Source organism: Tetrahymena thermophila (assembly GCF_000189635.1).
Source record: "Tetrahymena thermophila SB210 genomic scaffold scf_8254824, whole genome shotgun sequence".
NCBI classification, from domain to species: domain Eukaryota; phylum Ciliophora; class Oligohymenophorea; order Hymenostomatida; family Tetrahymenidae; genus Tetrahymena; species Tetrahymena thermophila.
The window spans coordinates 117220-137162 of NW_002476579.1; the positions used below are offsets into that span (position 1 = coordinate 117220).

Below are 19943 nucleotides of genomic sequence, written 5' to 3' on the forward strand. Positions count from 1 at the left end.
AAGAGATTTTATCATTAATTTTTGGTCAAATATTAATTAATATTGTAATTTTTCTTATCATCGCTTATTATAAATTTTCCAAATTCATCATTATAAGTATCAGTTTACATATTTCCTGTTTCAGTAAGAGCTATTTCTTTGTTAATGTTCTAGATTTTATCTTAACTATCATATGAATTTTTATCTTTAAAAAAAAAAATGGAAATTATTTAATATTTTAAGTAGTAGATAATTTACTTATTGGACTTTCATTCGTTTTTCTCGTATAGTATGACCATTTTTGTCTCATACTCATAAAAGAATCTACCTTTTTATTCTATCCTATGATATTTTCATTCCCAGGTAACAAGGTAAATTTACTGGCTTAGTACTTTAGTTCTAATTTAGGAGAAAAGATTGAATTTTTTTTGAGATGAAAATGCTATAACAAAGTTTCTTACTTGAAGAAACTATATTGCCTAAAGTACTTAATTAAATGTTTAACTTTATTTTTGACTAGCTTTATTTTCAAAAGAGATCTTACATTTATTTAGCTTTATTAAATCTGAATGTTTTCAAATAAAGAAGGATATTTTTATATAAAATATATGAGACAATTTTAGATTTTATTCCTTTTTTATTTGTCATTTTGTATTGTAATTAGACATATTCCAATCACGAGTTAACTTATAAATTGAAGATTAGATAAAACTAATAAAGTAATTAAAATAGCTTCTAAATACTAATGCATATTTGCAACATTAGCAATAATCTAAGTTAAATTTAGTGATAAAGCACATAAGATTGCAGATTTAGATAATAAATTGTTGAAATTCTAAATTTCAAAAGGTTTAGTCTTAAATATTATATAAATCTAGAATAAGATAACAGCATTTAGCGTGCTCAACTATTTTAATTTTAAAGTTTGATGAGTATATTTATTCGTTTTATAAATAAAAAGAGGTATTAAATCTAATTTAAATTGATTGGTATTTATTTATTTAAACAATTAATAATTTACTTTTAAGAAAGAATCCTGCTGAAGTAATGTCGCTGCCAAAATTAGAATTGATTTATAAATTAATTTTGCAAATTCCCAATAATAATACTTTTCTTTATATCCTGCAAATATAAAAGAATACTTTATTTCAATAAAGATTGGCCATTTTTTCATTTTTCCATTTCTAATTTTTAAGAGCAAAAATAGCGGAACAATAACTGCCCATAAAACTAGTAAAGGTACGCAGTAGAATATAACATACGGTTTATGATATTAAGGATCATAGCATAATATATTTACATCTAAATCAAGATAGCTTTTATCACCAATTTGTAGGCAATTCAAAGATCTACTAAATAATATAATCACCATAGGATAAAAATAAAGATAAATGAAGATAAATGCAGTATTTAAGTATTTAAAAATATTGATATTTCTTTTTAATAACCTTAAAACAAAGCCTAATATTAAATAAAGTAAGAGTACAGTAAGCGGTAAACATACCGACCATAAAGACTAATAAAACCACAAAGGTTTTAAATTTGGATATCTTGAAAAAAAGCAGTCAATTGACTTGCTTGTTAAGCTCAAAGAATTTCCTGATGCCTATACAGGAAACTTAAAATAGTTAGGAATATTAAAGTTAAAAAAGCTCAACAAAGACAGGATCTGAAGGTGATCTGTTAAAATTTTGGAAATTATCTAAGGCTTATCTTATTATCTTACTATATTTTTATTAAGTTAATTTTAATACAATTTCTTTAATTAAAAAATAATAAATTAATTTAAAATTTAATTTAATAAAGCTTATTTCATAAATTATTAAAATACATGTTGACCCTAAATAGATTAAATCCATTTTAGTGATATAGTAACCTGCTAATTTAGCTTGCTATCTATTAATTATTTTTCTTAAAAGGGCAAATATATAGCAAAAGATGACTATGAATAAAACTAAATTTTATGTAATTATAATAGAGCTATTTTCCTCACAACTGTAGCATTCTCCCGAATTAAATATTTATTGATATCTTTTACCCCATATTTCTCCATAAGTATCACACGAGTAGCAAAGAGGGCCTTTATATCCAGCGATACAATATTCCTTAAAAAAAAAAATGTTAAAATTTATTCTAAAAAATTCCTTATAGTTTAAAAATAATAATTCAATTTTTCATAGTATATCAATAAATTTTAATTAAAATTATTTTCAAATTTTCGAAGAGATGAAATCGAATTAAATTCTCTTTTTCCCTCCATTTTCATCAAAGCCATTATGAAATGGATGACTACTTTTAAAATAAATAATAAAATTTACTTTAGATAATTACGATTCAGCTTAGCATGAATTAGGGTGAAAATTACAATATACTATTTAATCAGTCAATTTGTTTTCTCTCCAATATCCATTTTTTAAAAGAATAGTTGACTGATAGCATTTTATAGCTGAATCAGGACACTGTAAGCAAGAATTATCTTGCAAATTTAGAGAATATTTTCCTTCAGGGCAATCCTCACAAACTATTGAATTCCTTTACTACTTAGAAATTTAGCCCAATTAACAACTATTAAAATTAATAGTGATATTTTTATAAAGTTAGTACTACTTTAAATATACATTCCCTTTTGAATCAGAAAGTTTCGGAAATAAATTGGAAACAACTTGCAAGATCATTTAATTATTTGGTTTATAGATAATTTATGCATTCAATTTAAATCCATTGTTTGTAAATTACTTTGATTACAGCTCTCCAAGACATTATATTTACTATGTAGATTAATCCCATTATAAAGAAACGCTAATTTACTACAATATTGATTATACATCATTACTGTATTATTAAGTGCTAGTATAATTAGCATCACTGGGTATAAAGATTGGTTTATCCTCCTCATCAAGTAATTAAATTTTGTTAAAAATTATTTAGTCTCCACTTTTAAATGAACTGACTTGAATTTAATTATTTTAATTTTCTATTATTTATGTTTTCTTTGTTGTTTATATATCCTTTAGATTAATCTTAATACTTCTCAACGTAGATCCTAAATTATTTCCATATAGCTTTGCGAAATTTTAAGAGATAAAGTTATTATTATTGATTTTATTTGTCAAATCTAATACAAAATCAGGAATTATTTATTAATAATAGATTCCACCACCAATTAAGGCCTTATTTTAAGATATTATTGAATTTTCCATCACCAAATTAGAATTCACCAAATTAATAGCTCCACCTGTAGATAATTAAGCCTAATTACCAATAAAAGCGCTTTTTTATATAGTCAAATTAGCAACTATAATATTATTTTTTATACTTAAAGCACCTCCGTTTTACTATTAGCATTAATTTAGCCTAAATACTGTATTCTTGATTTAAATAAAATGACTATCTATAGCATAAATTGATCCTCCAGTCCCTATTGTATTTGTATTATTAATAAAATGACTCTCATTTATTGTAATATTATTACATTAATTCATTAATATTATTGAAGAATACATGTTATCATAAAATAAAATATTTTTGACTTAAATATTGTCTAAAATTAAGACATCTACGTTTATAAACTCCATCAAAGGAAATTATAACTAAAAATCTCTAAATGAAGAAGATTGTATTAATGTATTACCAGTAAAATCTTGCTAATTAATTTTTAAAATTGTTATTTAATTTTTAGATGAATTTATTTTTTGAATATCACAGTTTGTATAGCTAAGTATAAGTATTACAGAGGGCTAACTTAAATATACTATTGAATTTTCAATAGTAAAATTGTTTATAGATAGCTATAATGAATTTATAGTAAAACAATTTAAAGAGGTATTTAACTTTTAAATAATTATATCAGAGATTTGTATTTATTCAGACTGAGTAACAAGTGAAATATCAGTAGAATTTTGTAAGTTCAAATCTTACAACATATAATATTTAGATAAATATTATAAATTGTCTAACTTAATTGGTTGTAATTATATCAATTGTAGTTAATAACAATTATCAACCTCTATGTGTTAAATCTGAGAAATGGTGGTTCCTTATATGTTTATAACCTAAGAAGATAATACTGACTATATTATTAAATTTGTCACATTAAAAAAATTTGATAGAGATATTTGAAATACATTTATGTAGCTAGAGTTTTGTATTTTAATATCATTTATTACTACTTAGTAATTGTTATTCATTTAAAATATAGTATTTCCATTCATTTTAGAGATGTTTATATTTTAAATTATAACATTGCTATTATTTGTTAAAGTAAATATTATCTATTATGATACAAAATCAATTATTTCTACTTACTCGATTATAACTAATTTACAGTTTTGAATTATTATTTAATTCTGACCTTCTCTGTTATTGTCGAATTTAATATTTTAAAAAAGAACTTTATCAAAATCAGATAAATTGAGTGAGCTCTCAATGTTTAAAGTCATGTTAAACATTTAAAAGTTTTTCATTTATTTTTTCTAGTTAAATACAAAAGTATTTTATATAGATAAATTCATATTTTTAAGATAAAAGTTTTCTATATAAGATGGGTAACTGTTGCTATCTGATTATAACCAACAAATACTATCTTTTTGAGATGAAGATTAAATAATAAGACTAATTTTAATATTCGAATCAATATTTTAGAGGTTATATAAATTTTCACTTATCCCTTAAATGCACTATTGATCTTAGTAATTGATTTGTATTAGTGATATTTGCTGGTTAAAACTCTGTATTAAATCAAAACTTTAAAATAATTAGATGGTTGTGTAAATATTTTCTATTGGTCTATTTTACTGTTGAATGTTTATATAGCAATTTTAATTTTATTGTAAAGGCATTATTTAATGCTCAATAATATCATAAGAGGAAAGTAAAAGTTCTATAGAAGTTTAATTGTTTTAGTCTCTTGTGACTTTCATATTTAATAGCTATTAGTAAGTTTTATTGATTTCAAAAACAAGCTGAAAATCAGATAGATAATCCATTTTTATGAGAGAAAGTTTATTTTTTTATACAATAATAAAATAGTTGTTATATTTTGAGCTAATAAAATTATCAACTTCTTTTATTCCTTTGTCAACTATTGGAAATTATTTTTAAAAGCTTAACCCATTATAAATTATGATATCATTTGGACATATGGAATAAATAAAATCTGAGTCATATGAAATTTTAGCTTATTTTAGACAAGCATTCTAGAGACTTGTAATTAAATTTAACTAATAAGAGAATACCAAAGTTAAACTTTAATTATTGACCAAATATATTAATTGCCTAAATGGATCACTTACTACGTTTGTAACTCTAGAGTATTTTGATAATTAATATTAATACACAATTTATTTATTTTAAAGATTAACTATGTATGTCATAATATTATTTCCTTCTTAAACAATTAAACAGATAAGCTTTTAGTTATCTTATTAAGGATCATTACCATTAAACCTTTCTTCATAATCAAAAGGAATATTCCACCAATTATTTTAATAAGACTAAAATTACTTGATTTGCAATTTGAAAGCAAATTTAATAGCAGCAATACTTGAAAATTTGATTAAATCTATTTTTTAATAGTTTATATCATAAATTTAAAAGAAATTGGATGAAGCAAGTACTATAAACTAACTGCATATTAGCGATATAGAAATATCTCCTTCAGTGAAATTAACCAAATTTATTTCTGTTATATTTTTATCATTTAAATTGATTTTGGTAAGCTAATAGTTCTACTAATAAAATAAAAATATTTAATTATCAAAAACGTCATAAAAATAATTGTCAGGTTGACTAATTAACTTTACTTTTTGTAACAAAATCAGCTTATTTTATTATAAATCTGCTTAAACTATGTTAATATATTAGAGTTAAATAAATAAAAGTTAACAATCTTAGATCAAAAGCAACTATGTAAAATAAGGGTATATGTCTTATTATGAAGGCTCAAATAGTAAACTATCAACAAGCTAAGAATTTTAATACAAATTTAGCGAGAGATTTAGAATACTATAACTTACAAAGAATTCCTAATTGATATTTAAATGTTATACTTTTTAGTATTAAAGCAAATTAGTAGGGCTAGCATAAAGAATTTCTGTCAGATCAAATGCAATTATATATGTGTAAGTCTAAACGATCATCAACGACTACTATGTATTTAGATAAACTTATAATATAGAAGTAATATTATAGCTTTATAAAGATATTGTTTCTATAAATTACATACTAGGAAATTAAAATGTTAATATAAATTAATTTGAATATAAAAAAGCTATATTCTTGTTTTTATCCATCAAAACGCCTTGGATGTTATTTACATCAATTCTAATGTTTGTAACATTCATGGTTAAATAATTAAAAAGATAAATAGTTGGACTGCTATCAACTACTATCAAGCTAGTTTATTCTTAATAATAATAAACTGCATTTTTAGCAAATTATCCAACACATTCGTAAAGGAATAATTATTATTTTCCTGGAATGTTAATAATGTTTACTTATTTTAATGTTCCTGTTAGTCCAATCAATATTTTATAATTGCTGTCATAAAATAAGTTAGTATTATTATATCTATACCCAAACAAATAGTCAGTACTTTGAAAGTATTTTAAACTAAAAAAATTTTGACTCTAGCTAAAAAAAACTACCACTAACTAGTCTTGCCTACTTACTAAAGGTATAGTTTACTCTATATTCAAAATCATTCCTTTATCGTACAACTTTAAATAGTAAAAAAGTTTATTAAAAAAATATTTTATTTTTAATTTTATTGATACAAAAATCTTCAATGTTAAATGTGTTTAAATAAAAGCTGAAATTATATTTTATATTTTTCTAAGAGTTGGGATTGAGGGTTGTTATATAATAAATGATTTTTTTTTTTTTAATGCTAAAAAATGAAATATTTTTATTTACGTTATCTTAAAAGTATCCTAATCTTTCTACTGAAACTAAATCAAAAATTTAAACATATGGATAATAAAATACTATCTAGTTATCTTCACACTGAACAAAAAAAGATATCTAAAAGGCTTAGAAATTATATTCTAACCATTCATATGTCTTAGCGAATACCTATTTTAATTAATAATTTTTTAAATAGAATTAAAATATTATAAGTTGGATTACATTTATTGAATAAACCATTTTCCTAGAAGTGAGAGCGACTAAAGTTTGTTAATTTGAACAGTAGTAGTATTTTACAATTTTAGATTCTAATTCTATAATTTTTGATGTCTAAGGTTAATTTTATGTGTTTTATAGATAAAAGACATTTTCTTTTACCCATATGAAGGATACTAAATTCCAATCAACAATAACTATGGAGAGATCAAATGTAAAATTTAACTTTATTACAACTAATTCATTATTAGTTTTAATAACATCGTAAATGATTAAATTTTAAGTGAAATTATCATAGACTGCAATTTTATTATTTTGTAAATTAATGTCTTGAATTACTTAATTTTGTGTGAAATTATAAACACTAAATGGATTGTTGAATAAATTATTAATCCAAAAAACTCCATCTTATGATGAAAAACTATGAATTTTAGTATTATCATCATTATCTATACTCCCTAATAGATAGCTATCTTCTAGTTAACTCATAATAATAACCATATTATTTGTATCTATTATATTATCAGACTTTTTGATATATTACAAATTCTCATCTAAAAAATAAAACTAAATTTCTGTTTTTCCATACAAAGAGGCATCACTTTTAGCATTTATTATTGTAAATTGTTTTAATTCCATGTCGAATCTATAAAAATAGCTTTGATCATAATAAAAAACATATCTGTCATTAAAAACTTGAATCTATTAACCATTAATTGCTTATGGATAATTTATACCGAGATTATACTGGTCGCTTTGAGATAAATCAAAGCTATAAACTTAAATAAGAGACTAGTAAAATATGAAAATTTCTCCTGTTTTTTAATAATTAAAGTAAGGATAGTTAAATACAGAGAATTGCATAGTTATAGATTTGTAGACAAAATTTTTTTAGCTGATGGAAAAAGGCTAGCAGTCATTATCAAAAAGCTAAAAATAAATAATATCATTAAAAGCAACTAGCGGAGTGTAATAGTTATTAACATAATAAAAATTTGGTTAAGGATTTGTACCAAAATTATAAATTTCTGATATATTGTTTGTTAAAAAATCTATTAAATAAAGAATCGTCTCTCCTAATTCATTTTAAGTCAAGTAAAGTATCTAATCATCATTTAAAATAACAAAATAGTAAAGAGAAAAATAGTAATCTGATGGATTTTGAATTACTTCTTAATAAGTATCTAAACTAAAAATTTAAGGAATACTTTAGATTATCAGTAAATTTCTTTTCTCCAAATATTAAAAGACACCTATTTAATTTGAAGAATCGTATTGATAAGAAATAATTTACTTTTATGAATTAATTTCAACCACATATTCTTATATAGCTAAATCAAATTATTTGCTTAATAAAATATATTTATTATTTATTATTTAAAATAAATCAAAATACACTATATTATCAAGTAATTCAAATGAATAGAAACTCGTATTTATCCTAGAAGTTTTTTATAAATTTAAAAGAGAAAATTAAATTTTTTAAACTGCTAAAGCTTATGAAGTTAATGCTTAGTTTTCATCATAAACATAAAATGAATTTATATCTGTATTTTTATTTGAGCTAAAAATATTTTAATATTAGCAAAGATTTACTATAGAATATTAACTAATACAATAATAAGGCTTTTAATATAGATTAGGATTTAAATACTTAATTAAATAAGTTTAATCAGTAGTATTTAAAGATATTCTAATCTATTAGTAATTATAAGTTGAAACTTCCAAAATTTATGATAAAAATATTTCAATAATATTATTCTATTTGAAAAAAACATTTGTTATTTTTGATTAACTTGTAATAAATCCGCTTTTTAATTCTTAGATTAGTGTATTGTTTTAGCTCTAAAAATCATTTTAAAACTTTATTAAATAATCAGTCAAATTGATAAATAATAATTTGTCTGAAATAAAGAAAATAAAAGTAGAGTTATATTCTTGGTTTTCAAAAAGATAAGAATAATTTATCTAGTTAGTAATAGTTATATTTAGTGCTTATTCCACTTAATCTGATACCTAGTTTAAAACAAGTATTTATAACACATGGTTTTTTATATCAAACTAGATAATTGAATTCAACAAACTACTGTAAAATATATTATTTGTTAAAACAAGTTATTCTAATAATTTGATTTAGAAAATACTATCATTTAAGTATACTAACTTATAAACTGATGTTGATCTTCCGAAATAATCAGAAAAAATGCTAATTAAATATTAATATTTCTAAGTTGCTTACGTAATAATTAAATAACCTGAAATTTAGAATTAGGTTTCTAAAAATTATAGAGATCTATCTTCTTACAAAATAGCTACCTAAATTAATAATTAAAAAAGTTTTATAAAAATAAATCAGAAAATTTTATTTACCTAATAAGAATCAACTGAAATCTATATGTAATAGTTAGTTTTGTTGAGAATATAGATTTAAAAAACACCTTTAATAGGAGTTTAATCACATCCAAATGTAGTAAATTTTTATTATATCAAATCAAACCAAGCTATTGAACATATAGTCTTTTAATTAAGAAAGACTACTTTATTTTAATAGTCAATATATTAAAGAAAATAATCCTAATCTAAATCAGTTTATTCAAAAACAATTTGCTTTGTAATAAAATTCATTACTTTTATAGAATTATTAGCTAAGCAGCCTCCATATTCTTCCAAAATAAAACTCTTTTATTAAGCTTCCTCTCCAGTATTCATATATTTAAGCTCAAAGTCTGGCATATTTTAAAGTATCTCTATGTAAATTATCTAAAAATTTTAATCTACTAAAGCAAAATTGCATGAATTTGCTCTAATAAGGTAGTAATCTTGATATAATGAGTTTAATTGGAGAACTTTTTAATTGAGTAGTGGAGGAGTATCGTTAATTTGTATGCATTAGCTAATTTTTTCGCATATTTATGTTTTTTAATTTGGATAGTATGAGCTTGGGCAGCTATTTATACACTATTATTTTGTAAAAGGTTCTTAGATAAAATCCTATTCAGATTAACAAATTTTTGGTTTTAGTGAGCACTCATTATTTACCTTATCAAAGTATAAATTAGGACTGCATTGCAAGCAGTTTTATTTAGAATCACATTTAATGCATCCTACAATCTAGCATTTAATACATTATTAGTTATCTGCTTTTATTTCTCCAACTTCGCAATTTTAAACACATGTAGAAGAATTTAAATTACTTTTGTAATAATTCTGAGGGCAACTTATGCAAGAGTCTTAACTAGTGCTAAAACAATCTTAGCAGCTGCTTGAGCATGGCAAACACTATTACTAAACTAGATTAAATATTTTTCCTCTTGAACATTCAGCTCTAATCTTAGATGCAAGAGTAAAAATAATTGCAAAAAATAAGCTTATTTTCATTCAAAATTGTATGATCGTTTTATTGTCTATTTGTTTTGTTATTTTGAAGCAATTTTTAAGAGTTATTTAAATTATTTAAAGAAATTTTTATCTAATTATTTAGAAACAGTTAATCATATTATAAGAAAAAAATTGTATACAGTAGAATTTAAAAGTGCTTTGTATTGATAACTGAGTTTTTTTATCTTTTCAACTTCTACTTTATTTTTTTTCAAACGGAAATAGTCTGGTCTTTATTATAATTCATTTAAATAACGGCAACTTAAGCTACTATTAAAATAAAATATATATAAATTAATTAATTTATAATTTTTATGTTATTTTATTTTAATATATTTTTTAATTTTAAATAATATGTTTAATAATAATTTTATTTTATATAAATTAAAAAATAATTTTTAAATTTAATGATAATTAATTTTATGTTCTTTTTCCTTTTCTTATTTTATTTAATTAAAAATTAATTAATTTATATATTAATAAATTATAAAATATATCATTTTATTAATAATTTATTTTTTAATTCATTTTTTGTTTATTGTATCAAAATTTTAAAAAATGTGACCTAGAGTCCCTCTGGGGATAGAGTTATTATTTTATAATATACAGTTCAATTTATTGACACTCATCTAAAAAAATTTAACACTAATTTTAATATTTGATTTTATGCAAAAAATAAATAATGAATTTTTTAAATGCTTTTGATTTGGTAGTTTAAATAAATTGCAGTTATAATTGATAAATTAATTATATTGTATAATATAAAATAACATTACTTAAATGCTTAATGGAACATAATTTATTTAATTAATTTAATTTCCGTATTCAAATTATATATTATCAGAGAAATAATTACATCTTAACTACTCTTTTTGATTTAAAGCATTTTCGCTATAACTTAAATTGATGCATTTTTTAAATTGAATTATATCTATTAATAAAATAAAGTAGGTTTTTTAACTAATTTCAATTTAATAAAAACTAGATATAAGGATAATTTTTACTTCAAATTTAATGCAAGGATTGTAAGTTTCTTGCAACTTGCTATATCAGCAGCTAGATTAATTCCCCCATATATTTCTATAGTATTTGATCTTTAAGGATTATGTATTTAATATAAGAATTTTATATTAAAATAAAATAGTATTTAACATAAAAAATTATGATCACTAATTCTAATTTTAGGAACTAGAAAGTTTATATTTAATTGTTTAAAAAATTAATAAAATAGTATTTAACCTTAAATCAAGAGTTAATGTTGAGAGCTAATTGGACTTTTTTAATGCAGAGCCTAATTCAAGAGCTCCTTTTTCTTAAATCCCAGTTTTACTTTTATCATATAATTTTTAATAATATCAATCCATTTTAAATTAGTAAATTTTCATTTTACTAATATCATAGAAAAAACAAAAAAATTTATTTACTGAAGATCTAAGGCTAATATTAAGAGGTTTGGGCATTAGCTTAAAGCAGAACTCAATATTAATAAACCATCATTTCCAATACTATTATTGCTTTTTAAAAAAAGAAGATGAATATTATATATAGAGAAATAAATAAACCTTTGTCATTTGTCTGTGATTAATTATTATTTTATTAATAAATTTTTATAAAATTAAAATAAAAATAAATAAATTATAAAATAGATAAAAATAATTTACTGCATGTCAAGAGTTAATTTTTATATATTAGTTGGCTTCTAAAAAATAGGATCATTAGTAGTGTTAATCTTAACTTAAATATTATTATTACTTTTGATGTTTAAAAGTTAGTTTAGTTTGTAAATTGTATTGAAAAATTAAATTATTTTTACTAAATATCAAGTTTTAGATTAGAAAGATTAGCACATTTATTCAAAGCAAAGCATAAAATTTGTATACCTTTTGCTTCAATCTTGTTGTCTCTAAAAAAAAATATTTCAAATATCTTAGTAAAAAGAAAAAAAAATAATAGCTTCATTTGTATAAAATAATATCATTAAAGTAAATTTATAATATAATTAATATCTACCCTAAATCAAGAGCTAATACGGAGATATTATGAAGCTTCATTAATGCAGATCCCAAACTCAGAATACCATTATCACTTATTTCATTTTGCCTTGGAATAATAATTTAAATAAGTTCTATAAAGAAAAGTGAAGAAAGTTTGCTGATAATATAAACAAAAAATATAAAATTAAATAAGATGTTCATTTATAAAAATATAAATTTAACTAAAATTATAAAAAACTTAAATTAAATTTACTTTAAAAAAAGTGTTAAATTTGTAAGCATATAACAATTTGTTAAAGCAGATCCTAATTGTCTAATTCCTTCATCGTAAAGATAATGAGACCTTAAAAAAAATTGTATTCATTATCTTAGGCTTAATAGAAAATTTTAAGAAAAAAGAATTCTTTTACTATAAATTTATTTAGAGGTTTTCTAAAGATTAAAAGTCTGATTTTATGAACTTTTTTAATAATAATAAAAATTATTATAAATCTATTTCATAATAAAATTTTATTACATCAATTAAACAATTGTAATATTTTTTCTTTTAAATCATTTTTTTTATTTTTGCAAAAATTTTATGATCCTTATTAAATAATTAACAGAAAATTAATTAAAAAAGTAAAGAATCTTTTTTAATGCCTATTGTGTTTATTTTTAAAAACATAATTTTTTTTAGATTTTAAAAAAAATATTTCTTCAATTTTAATATATTTTGTATATTTTTTTTGAAATTCTAATACTTTCTAAAGAAAACTAATTTGAATAATATTTTATTAAGCTGAAAAAAATGATATAATTTATTTAACATGAATACATAAAAATAAAAATAATATATTTAAGTTCATTAATTAAAAAATAGTTTTTAAATCCTATTATTTTATTTATCATAATTTTTAATTAAGAGGTTTTATCATTATTTTTTGGTCAAAAATGAATTAACATTTTAATTTAACTTATCATCACTTATTAATTATATTCCAAATTCATCATTATAAGTATAACTTTACATATTTACTGTTTCAGTAAGAGCAATTTCTTTGTTAGTGTTCTAGATTTTATCTTAACTATCTAATTAATACATATCTTTTAAATATAAAATGGAAATTATTTAATATTTTAAGTAGTAGGTAATTTACTTATTGGACTTTCTTTTGTTTTTCTTGTATAGTATGACCATTTTTCTCTCATATTCTTGAAAGAATTTACCTTTTTATTCTATCCAATGATAGTTTCATTCCCAGATAACAAAGTAAATTTACTGGCTTACAACTTTTGTTCTAATTTAGGAGAAAAGATTGAAGTTCTTTAGAGATGAAAATGCTATTACAAAGATTCTTAACTGAAGAAGCTATATTGCTTAAAGTACTTAACTAAATGTTTAACTTTATTTTTGACTAGCTTTATTTTCAAAAGAGAACTTACTTTTATTTAGCTTTATTAAATCTGAATGTTTTCAAATAAAGAAGGATATTTTGATATAAAATATAGGAGGCAGTTTTAGATTCTACTTCTTTTTTATCTGTCATTTTGTATTGTAATTAGACATATTCCAATCACCAGTTAAGTTATAAATTAAAGATTAGAAAAAAATAATAAAGTAATTAAAATAGTTTGTAAAAACCTATCCATATTTGCAACATTTGCAATAATCTAAGTTAAATTTAGTGATAAAGCACATAAGATTGCTGATTTAGATAATAAATTGTTGAAATTCTAAATTGCAAAAGGCTTAGTCTTAAATATTATATAAATCTAGAATAAGATAACAGCATTTAGCATGCTCAACTATTTTTATTTTAAAGTTTGATGAGTATATTTATTCGTTTTATAAATAAAAAGAGGTATTAAATCTAACTTAAATTTATTGGTATTTATTTATTAAAACAATTAATAACTAACTTACTTTTAAGAATGAATTTTGTTGAAGTAATGTCGCTACCAAAATTAGAATTGATTTATAAATTAATTTTGCAAATTCCCAATAATAATACTTTTCTTTATATCCTGCAAATATAAAAGAATATTTTATTTCAATAAAGATTGGCCATTTTTTCATTTTTCCATTTCTAATTTTTAAGAGCAAAAATAGCGGAACAACAATTGCCCATAAAACTAGTAATGGTATGCAGTAGAATATAACATACGGTTTATGATATTAAGGATCATAGCATAATATATTTACATCTAAATCAAGATAGCTTTTATCACCAATTTGTAGGCAATTCAAAGATCTGCTTAATAACATAATCACCATAGGATAAAAATAAAGATAAATGAAGATACATGAAGTATTTAAGTATTTAAAAATGTTTGTATTTCTTTTAAATTACCTTAAAACAAAGCCTAATATTAAATAAAGTGAGAGTACAGAAAGCGGTAAACATAGCGACCATAAAGACTAATAAAACCATAAAGGTTTTAAATTTGGATATCTTGAAAAAAAACAATCAATAGACTTGCTTGTTAAGCTCAAAGAATTTCCTGATACCTATATAGGAAGCTTAAAATAGTTAGGAATATTAAAGTTAAAAAAGCTCAGCAAAGATAGGATCTGAAGGTGATCTGTTAAAATTTTGGAAATAATCTAAGGCTTATCTTATTATCTTACTATATTTTTATTAAATTTATATTAAAACATTTTCTTTAATTAAAAAATAATAAGTTAATTTAAAATTTAATTTAATAAAACTTATTTCATAAATTATTTCTAAAATTAAGCTAATAAAATACATGTTGATCCTAAATAGACTAAATCCATTTTAGTGATATAGTAACCTGCTAATTTAGCTTGCTATCTATTAATTATATTTCTTAAAAGGGCAAATATATAGTAAAAGATGATTATGAATAAAACTAAATTTTATATAATAATGAAAAAGCTATTTTCCTCACAACTGTAACATTCTCCCTAGCTAAATATTTATTGATATCTTTTACCCCATATTTCTCCATAAGTATCACACGAGTAGCAAAGAGGGCCTTTATATCCAGTTATACAATATTCCTTAAAAAAAAAATGTTAAAATTTATTTAAAAAGATTCCTTATTGTTTAAAAATAATAATTCAATTTTTCAGAGTATGCCAATAAGTTTTAATTAAAATTATTTCAAATTTTTGAAGTGATGAAATCTATATAAATTCTCTTTTCCCTCCATTTTCATCAAATTCATTCTGAAATGGATTCTCTTTATCAATTTTCATTAAAATAAATAACAAAATTTACTTTAGATAATTACGATTCAGCTTAGCATGAATTAGGGTGAAAATTACAATATATTATTTAATCTGTCAATTTGTTTTCTCTCCAATATCCATTTTTTAAAATAATTGTTGACTAATAGCATTTAATAGCTGAATCAGGACACTGCAAACAAGAACTATCTAGCAAATTTAGAGAATATTTTCCTTCAGGGCAATCCTCACAAACTATTGAATTCCTTTACTGCTTAGTAATTTAGCCCAATTAACAACTATTAAAATTAATAGTGATGTTTTTATAAAGTTAGTACTACTTTAAATATACATTCCCCTTTGAATCAGAAAGTTTCGGAAATAAATTGGAAACAACTTGCAAGATCATTTAATTATTTGGTTTATAGATAATTTATGCATTCAATTTAAATCCATTGTTTGTAAATTACTTTGATTAGAGCTCTCCAAAACATTATATTTACTATGTAGATTAATCCCACTATAAAGAAACGCTAATTTACTACAATATTGATTATACATCATTACTGTATTATTAAGTGCTAGTATAATTAACGTTACTGGGTATAAAAATGGGTTTATCCTCTTCATCAAGCAATTAAATTTTGTTAAAAATTATTTAGTCTCCACTTTTAAATGAACTGACTTGAATTTAATTATTTTAATTTTCTATTATTTATGTTTTCTTTGTTGTTTATATATCCTTTAGATTAATCTTAATACTTCTCAACGTAGATCCTAAATTATTTCCATATAGCTTTGCGAAATTTTAAGAGATAAAGTTATTATTATTGATTTTATTTGTCAAATCTAATACAAAATCAGGAATTATTTATTAATAATAGATTCCACCACCAATTAAGGCCTTATTTTAAGATATTATTGAATTTTCCATCACCAAATTAGAATTCACCAAATTAATAGCTCCACCTGTAGATAATTAAGCCTAATTACCAATAAAAGCGCTTTTTTATATAGTCAAATTAGCAACTATAATATTATTTTTTATACTTAAAGCACCTCCGTTTTACTATTAGCATTAATTTAGCCTAAATACTGTATTCTTGATTTAAATAAAATGACTATCTATAGCATAAATTGATCCTCCAGTCCCTATTGTATTTGTATTATTAATAAAATGACTCTCATTTATTGTAATATTATTACATTAATTCATTAATATTATTGAAGAATACATGTTATCATAAAATAAAATATTTTTGACTTAAATATTGTCTAAAATTAAGACATCTACGTTTATAAACTCCATCAAAGGAAATTATAACTAAAAATCTCTAAATGAAGAAGAATGTATTAATGTATTAACAGTAAAATCTTGCTAATTAATTTTTACAATTGTTATTTAATTTTTAGATGAATTTATTTTTTGAATATCACAGCTTGTATAGCTAAGTATAAGAATTACAGAAGGCTAACTTAAATATACTATTGAATTCTATATAGTAAAATTGTTTATAGATAGCTATAATGAATTTATAGTAAAACAATTTAAAGAGGTATTTAACTTTTAAATAATTATATCAGAGATTTGTGTTTATTCAGACTGAGTAATAAGTGAAATATCAGTAGAATTTTGTAAGTTCAAATCTTATAACATATAATATTTAGATAAATATTATAAATTGTCTAACTTAATTGGTTATAATTATATCAATTGTAGTTAATAACAATTATCAACCTCTATGTGTTAAATCTTAGAAATAGTTGTTCCTTATATGTTTATAACCTAAGAAGAAAATACTGACTATATTATTAAATTTGTCACATTAAAAAAATTTGATTGAGATATTTGAAATACATTTATGTAGCTAGAGTTTTGTATTTTAATATCAGTAATTTCTACTTAGTAATTGTTATTCATTTAAAAAATAGAATTTCCTATCATCTTAGAGATGTTTATATTTTAAATTATAACATCGCTATTGTTAGTTAAAATAAATGTAATCTATTGCTATAATATATCAATTATATCTACTTATTCGATTATAACTAATTTGCAGTTTTGAATTATTATTTAATTCTGACCTTCTCTGTTATTGTCGAATTTGATATTTTAAAAATGAACTTTATCAAAATCAGATAAATTAAGTGAGTTCTCAATGTTTAAAGTCATGTTAAACATTTAAAAGTTTTTCATTTATTTTTTCTAGTTAAATACAAAAGTATTTTATATAGATAAATTCATATTTTTGAGATAAAAGTTTTCTATATAAGATGGGTAAACGTTACTATCTGATTATAACCAACAAATACTATCTTTTTGAGATGAAGATTAAATAATAAGACTAATTTTAATATTAGAATCTATATTTTAGAGGTTATATAAATTGTCACTTATCCCTTAAATGCACTATTGATCTAAGTAATTTATTTGTATTAGTGATATTTGCTGGTTAAAACTCTGTATTAAATCAAAACTTTAAAATAATTAGATGGTTGTGTAAATATTTTCTATTGGTCTATTTTACTGTTGTATGTTTACATAGCAATTTTAATTTTATTGTAAAGGCACTATTTAATGCTAAATAATATCATATGATGAAAGTAAAAGTTCTATAGAAGTTTAATAGTTTTAGTCTCTAGTGACATTCATATTTAATAGCTATTGGTAAGTTTTATTGACTTCATAAACAAGCTGGTAGTCAGATAGATAATCCATTTTTATGAGAGAAAGTTTATTTTTTTATATAATAATAAAATAGTTATTATATTTTGTGTTAATAAAATTTTCAACTTCTTTTATTCCTTTGTCAACAATTGGAAATTATTGTTAAAAACTTAATCCATTATAAATTATGATATCATTTGGGCAAATCGAATATACAAAATCTGAGTCATATGAAATTTTAGCTTATTTTAGACAAGCATTCTAGAGGGTTATAATTAAATTTAGCTTATAAGAGAATACCAAAGTTAAACTTTAATTATTAACTACATATATTAGCTGCCTAAAGGGATCGCTTACTACATTTGTAACTCTAGAGTATTTTGATAATTAATATTAATACAAAATTTATTTATTTTAAAGATTAACTATGTATATCATAATATTATTTCCTTCTTAAACAATTAAACAGATAAGCTTTTAGTTATCTTATTAAGGATCATTACCATTAAACCTTTCTTCATAATCAAAAGGAATATTCCACCAATTATTTTAATAAGACTAAAATTACTTGATTTGCAATTTGAAAAGCAAATTTAATAGCAGCAATACTTGAAAATTTGATTAAATCTATTTTTTAATAGTTTATATCATAAATTTAAAAGAAATTGGATGAAGCAAGTACTATAAACTAACTGCATATTAGCGATATAGAAATATCTCCTTCAGTGAAATTAACCAAATTTATTTCTGTTATATTTTTATCATTTAAATTGATTTTGGTAAGCTAATAGTTCTACTAATAAAATAAAAATATTTAATTATCAAAAACGTCATAAAAATAATTGTCAGGTTGACTAATTAACTTTACTTTTTGTAACAAAATCAGCTTTTTTTATTATAAATCTGCTTAAACTATGTTAATATATTAGAGTTAAATAAATAAAAGTTAACAATCTTAGATCAAAAGCAACTATGTAAAATAAGGGTATATGTCTTATTATGAAGGCTCAAATAGTAAACTATCAACAAGCTAAGAATTTTAATACAAATTTAGCGAGAGATTTAGAATACTATAACTTACAAAGAATTCCTAATTGATATTTAAATGTTATACTTTTTAGTATTAAAGCAAATTAGTAGGGCTAGCATAAAGAATTTCTGTCAGATCAAATGCAATTATATATGTGTAAGTCTAAACGATCATCAACGACTACTATGTATTTAGATAAACTTATAATATAGAAGTAATATTATAGCTTTATAAAGATATTGTTTCTATAAATTACATACTAGGAAATTAAAATGTTAATATAAATTAATTTGAATATAAAAAAGCTATATTCTTGTTTTTATCCATCAAAACGCCTTGGATGTTATTTATATCAATTCTAAAGTTTGTAACATTCAGGGTTAAATAATTAAACAGATAAATAGTTGGACTGCTATCAACTACTATCAAGCTAGTTTATTCTTAATAATAATAAACTGCATTTTTAGCAAATTATCCAACACATTCGTAAAGGAATAATTATTATTTTCCTGGAATGCTAATAATGTTTACTTATTTTAATGTTCCTGTTAGTCCAATCAATATTTTATAATTGCTGTCATAAAATAAGTTAGTATTATT

The 19943-nt window shown here is 21.5% G+C and overlaps 6 protein-coding genes across 6 annotated transcripts; 2 read left to right on the top strand and 4 right to left on the bottom strand. All coding sequences in view use genetic code 6, as the record gives it.

Moving 5' to 3' along the window:
• Positions 1-11: 11 nt before the first annotated feature.
• TTHERM_01013350 (transmembrane protein, putative) lies at positions 12-833 on the bottom strand (the record flags this gene model as incomplete). The annotated part of the gene is made up of 2 exons (XM_971501.2): positions 238-833; positions 12-184 (listed from the first exon to the last, which is right to left on the bottom strand). The coding sequence occupies exons 1-2, from the start codon at positions 728-730 to the stop codon at positions 12-14; spliced, it is 666 nt and encodes a 221-aa protein (XP_976594.2). The 5' UTR covers positions 731-833.
• A 537-nt stretch (positions 834-1370) lies between these two features.
• On the top strand, positions 1371-1652 carry TTHERM_001013367 (hypothetical protein; the record flags this gene model as incomplete). The annotated part of the gene is made up of 1 exon (XM_012795261.1): positions 1371-1652. One exon carries the CDS (start codon positions 1371-1373, stop codon positions 1650-1652), a length of 282 nt encoding a protein of 93 aa, XP_012650715.1.
• Positions 1653-2260: 608 nt separating this feature from the next.
• Positions 2261-2563, top strand: TTHERM_001013368 (hypothetical protein; the record flags this gene model as incomplete). Its single annotated transcript, XM_012795262.1, has 1 exon — positions 2261-2563. One exon carries the CDS (start codon positions 2261-2263, stop codon positions 2561-2563), a length of 303 nt encoding a protein of 100 aa, XP_012650716.1.
• Positions 2564-6078: 3515 nt separating this feature from the next.
• Positions 6079-10476, bottom strand: TTHERM_001013369 (hypothetical protein; the record flags this gene model as incomplete). Its single annotated transcript, XM_012795263.1, has 7 exons — positions 6079-6142; positions 6199-6516; positions 6664-6695; positions 6892-7050; positions 7105-8287; positions 9338-9414; positions 9469-10476. 7 exons carry the CDS (start codon positions 10474-10476, stop codon positions 6079-6081), a joined length of 2841 nt encoding a protein of 946 aa, XP_012650717.1.
• Positions 10477-11176: 700 nt separating this feature from the next.
• TTHERM_01013370 (kinase domain protein, putative) lies at positions 11177-13043 on the bottom strand. Its single transcript, XM_971503.2, has 10 exons — positions 12988-13043; positions 12881-12930; positions 12724-12813; positions 12487-12576; positions 12290-12379; positions 12138-12227; positions 11901-11990; positions 11716-11805; positions 11481-11570; positions 11177-11407 (listed from the first exon to the last, which is right to left on the bottom strand). The coding sequence occupies exons 1-10, from the start codon at positions 13024-13026 to the stop codon at positions 11317-11319; spliced, it is 810 nt and encodes a 269-aa protein (XP_976596.2). The 5' UTR covers positions 13027-13043; the 3' UTR covers positions 11177-11316.
• Positions 13044-13277: 234 nt separating this feature from the next.
• On the bottom strand, positions 13278-17566 carry TTHERM_01013390 (transmembrane protein, putative; the record flags this gene model as incomplete). The annotated part of the gene is made up of 5 exons (XM_971505.2): positions 13278-13556; positions 13610-14258; positions 14377-15080; positions 15204-15477; positions 15698-17566. The coding sequence occupies 5 exons, from the start codon at positions 17564-17566 to the stop codon at positions 13384-13386; spliced, it is 3669 nt and encodes a 1222-aa protein (XP_976598.2). The 3' UTR covers positions 13278-13383.
• Positions 17567-19943: the final 2377 nt, after the last annotated feature.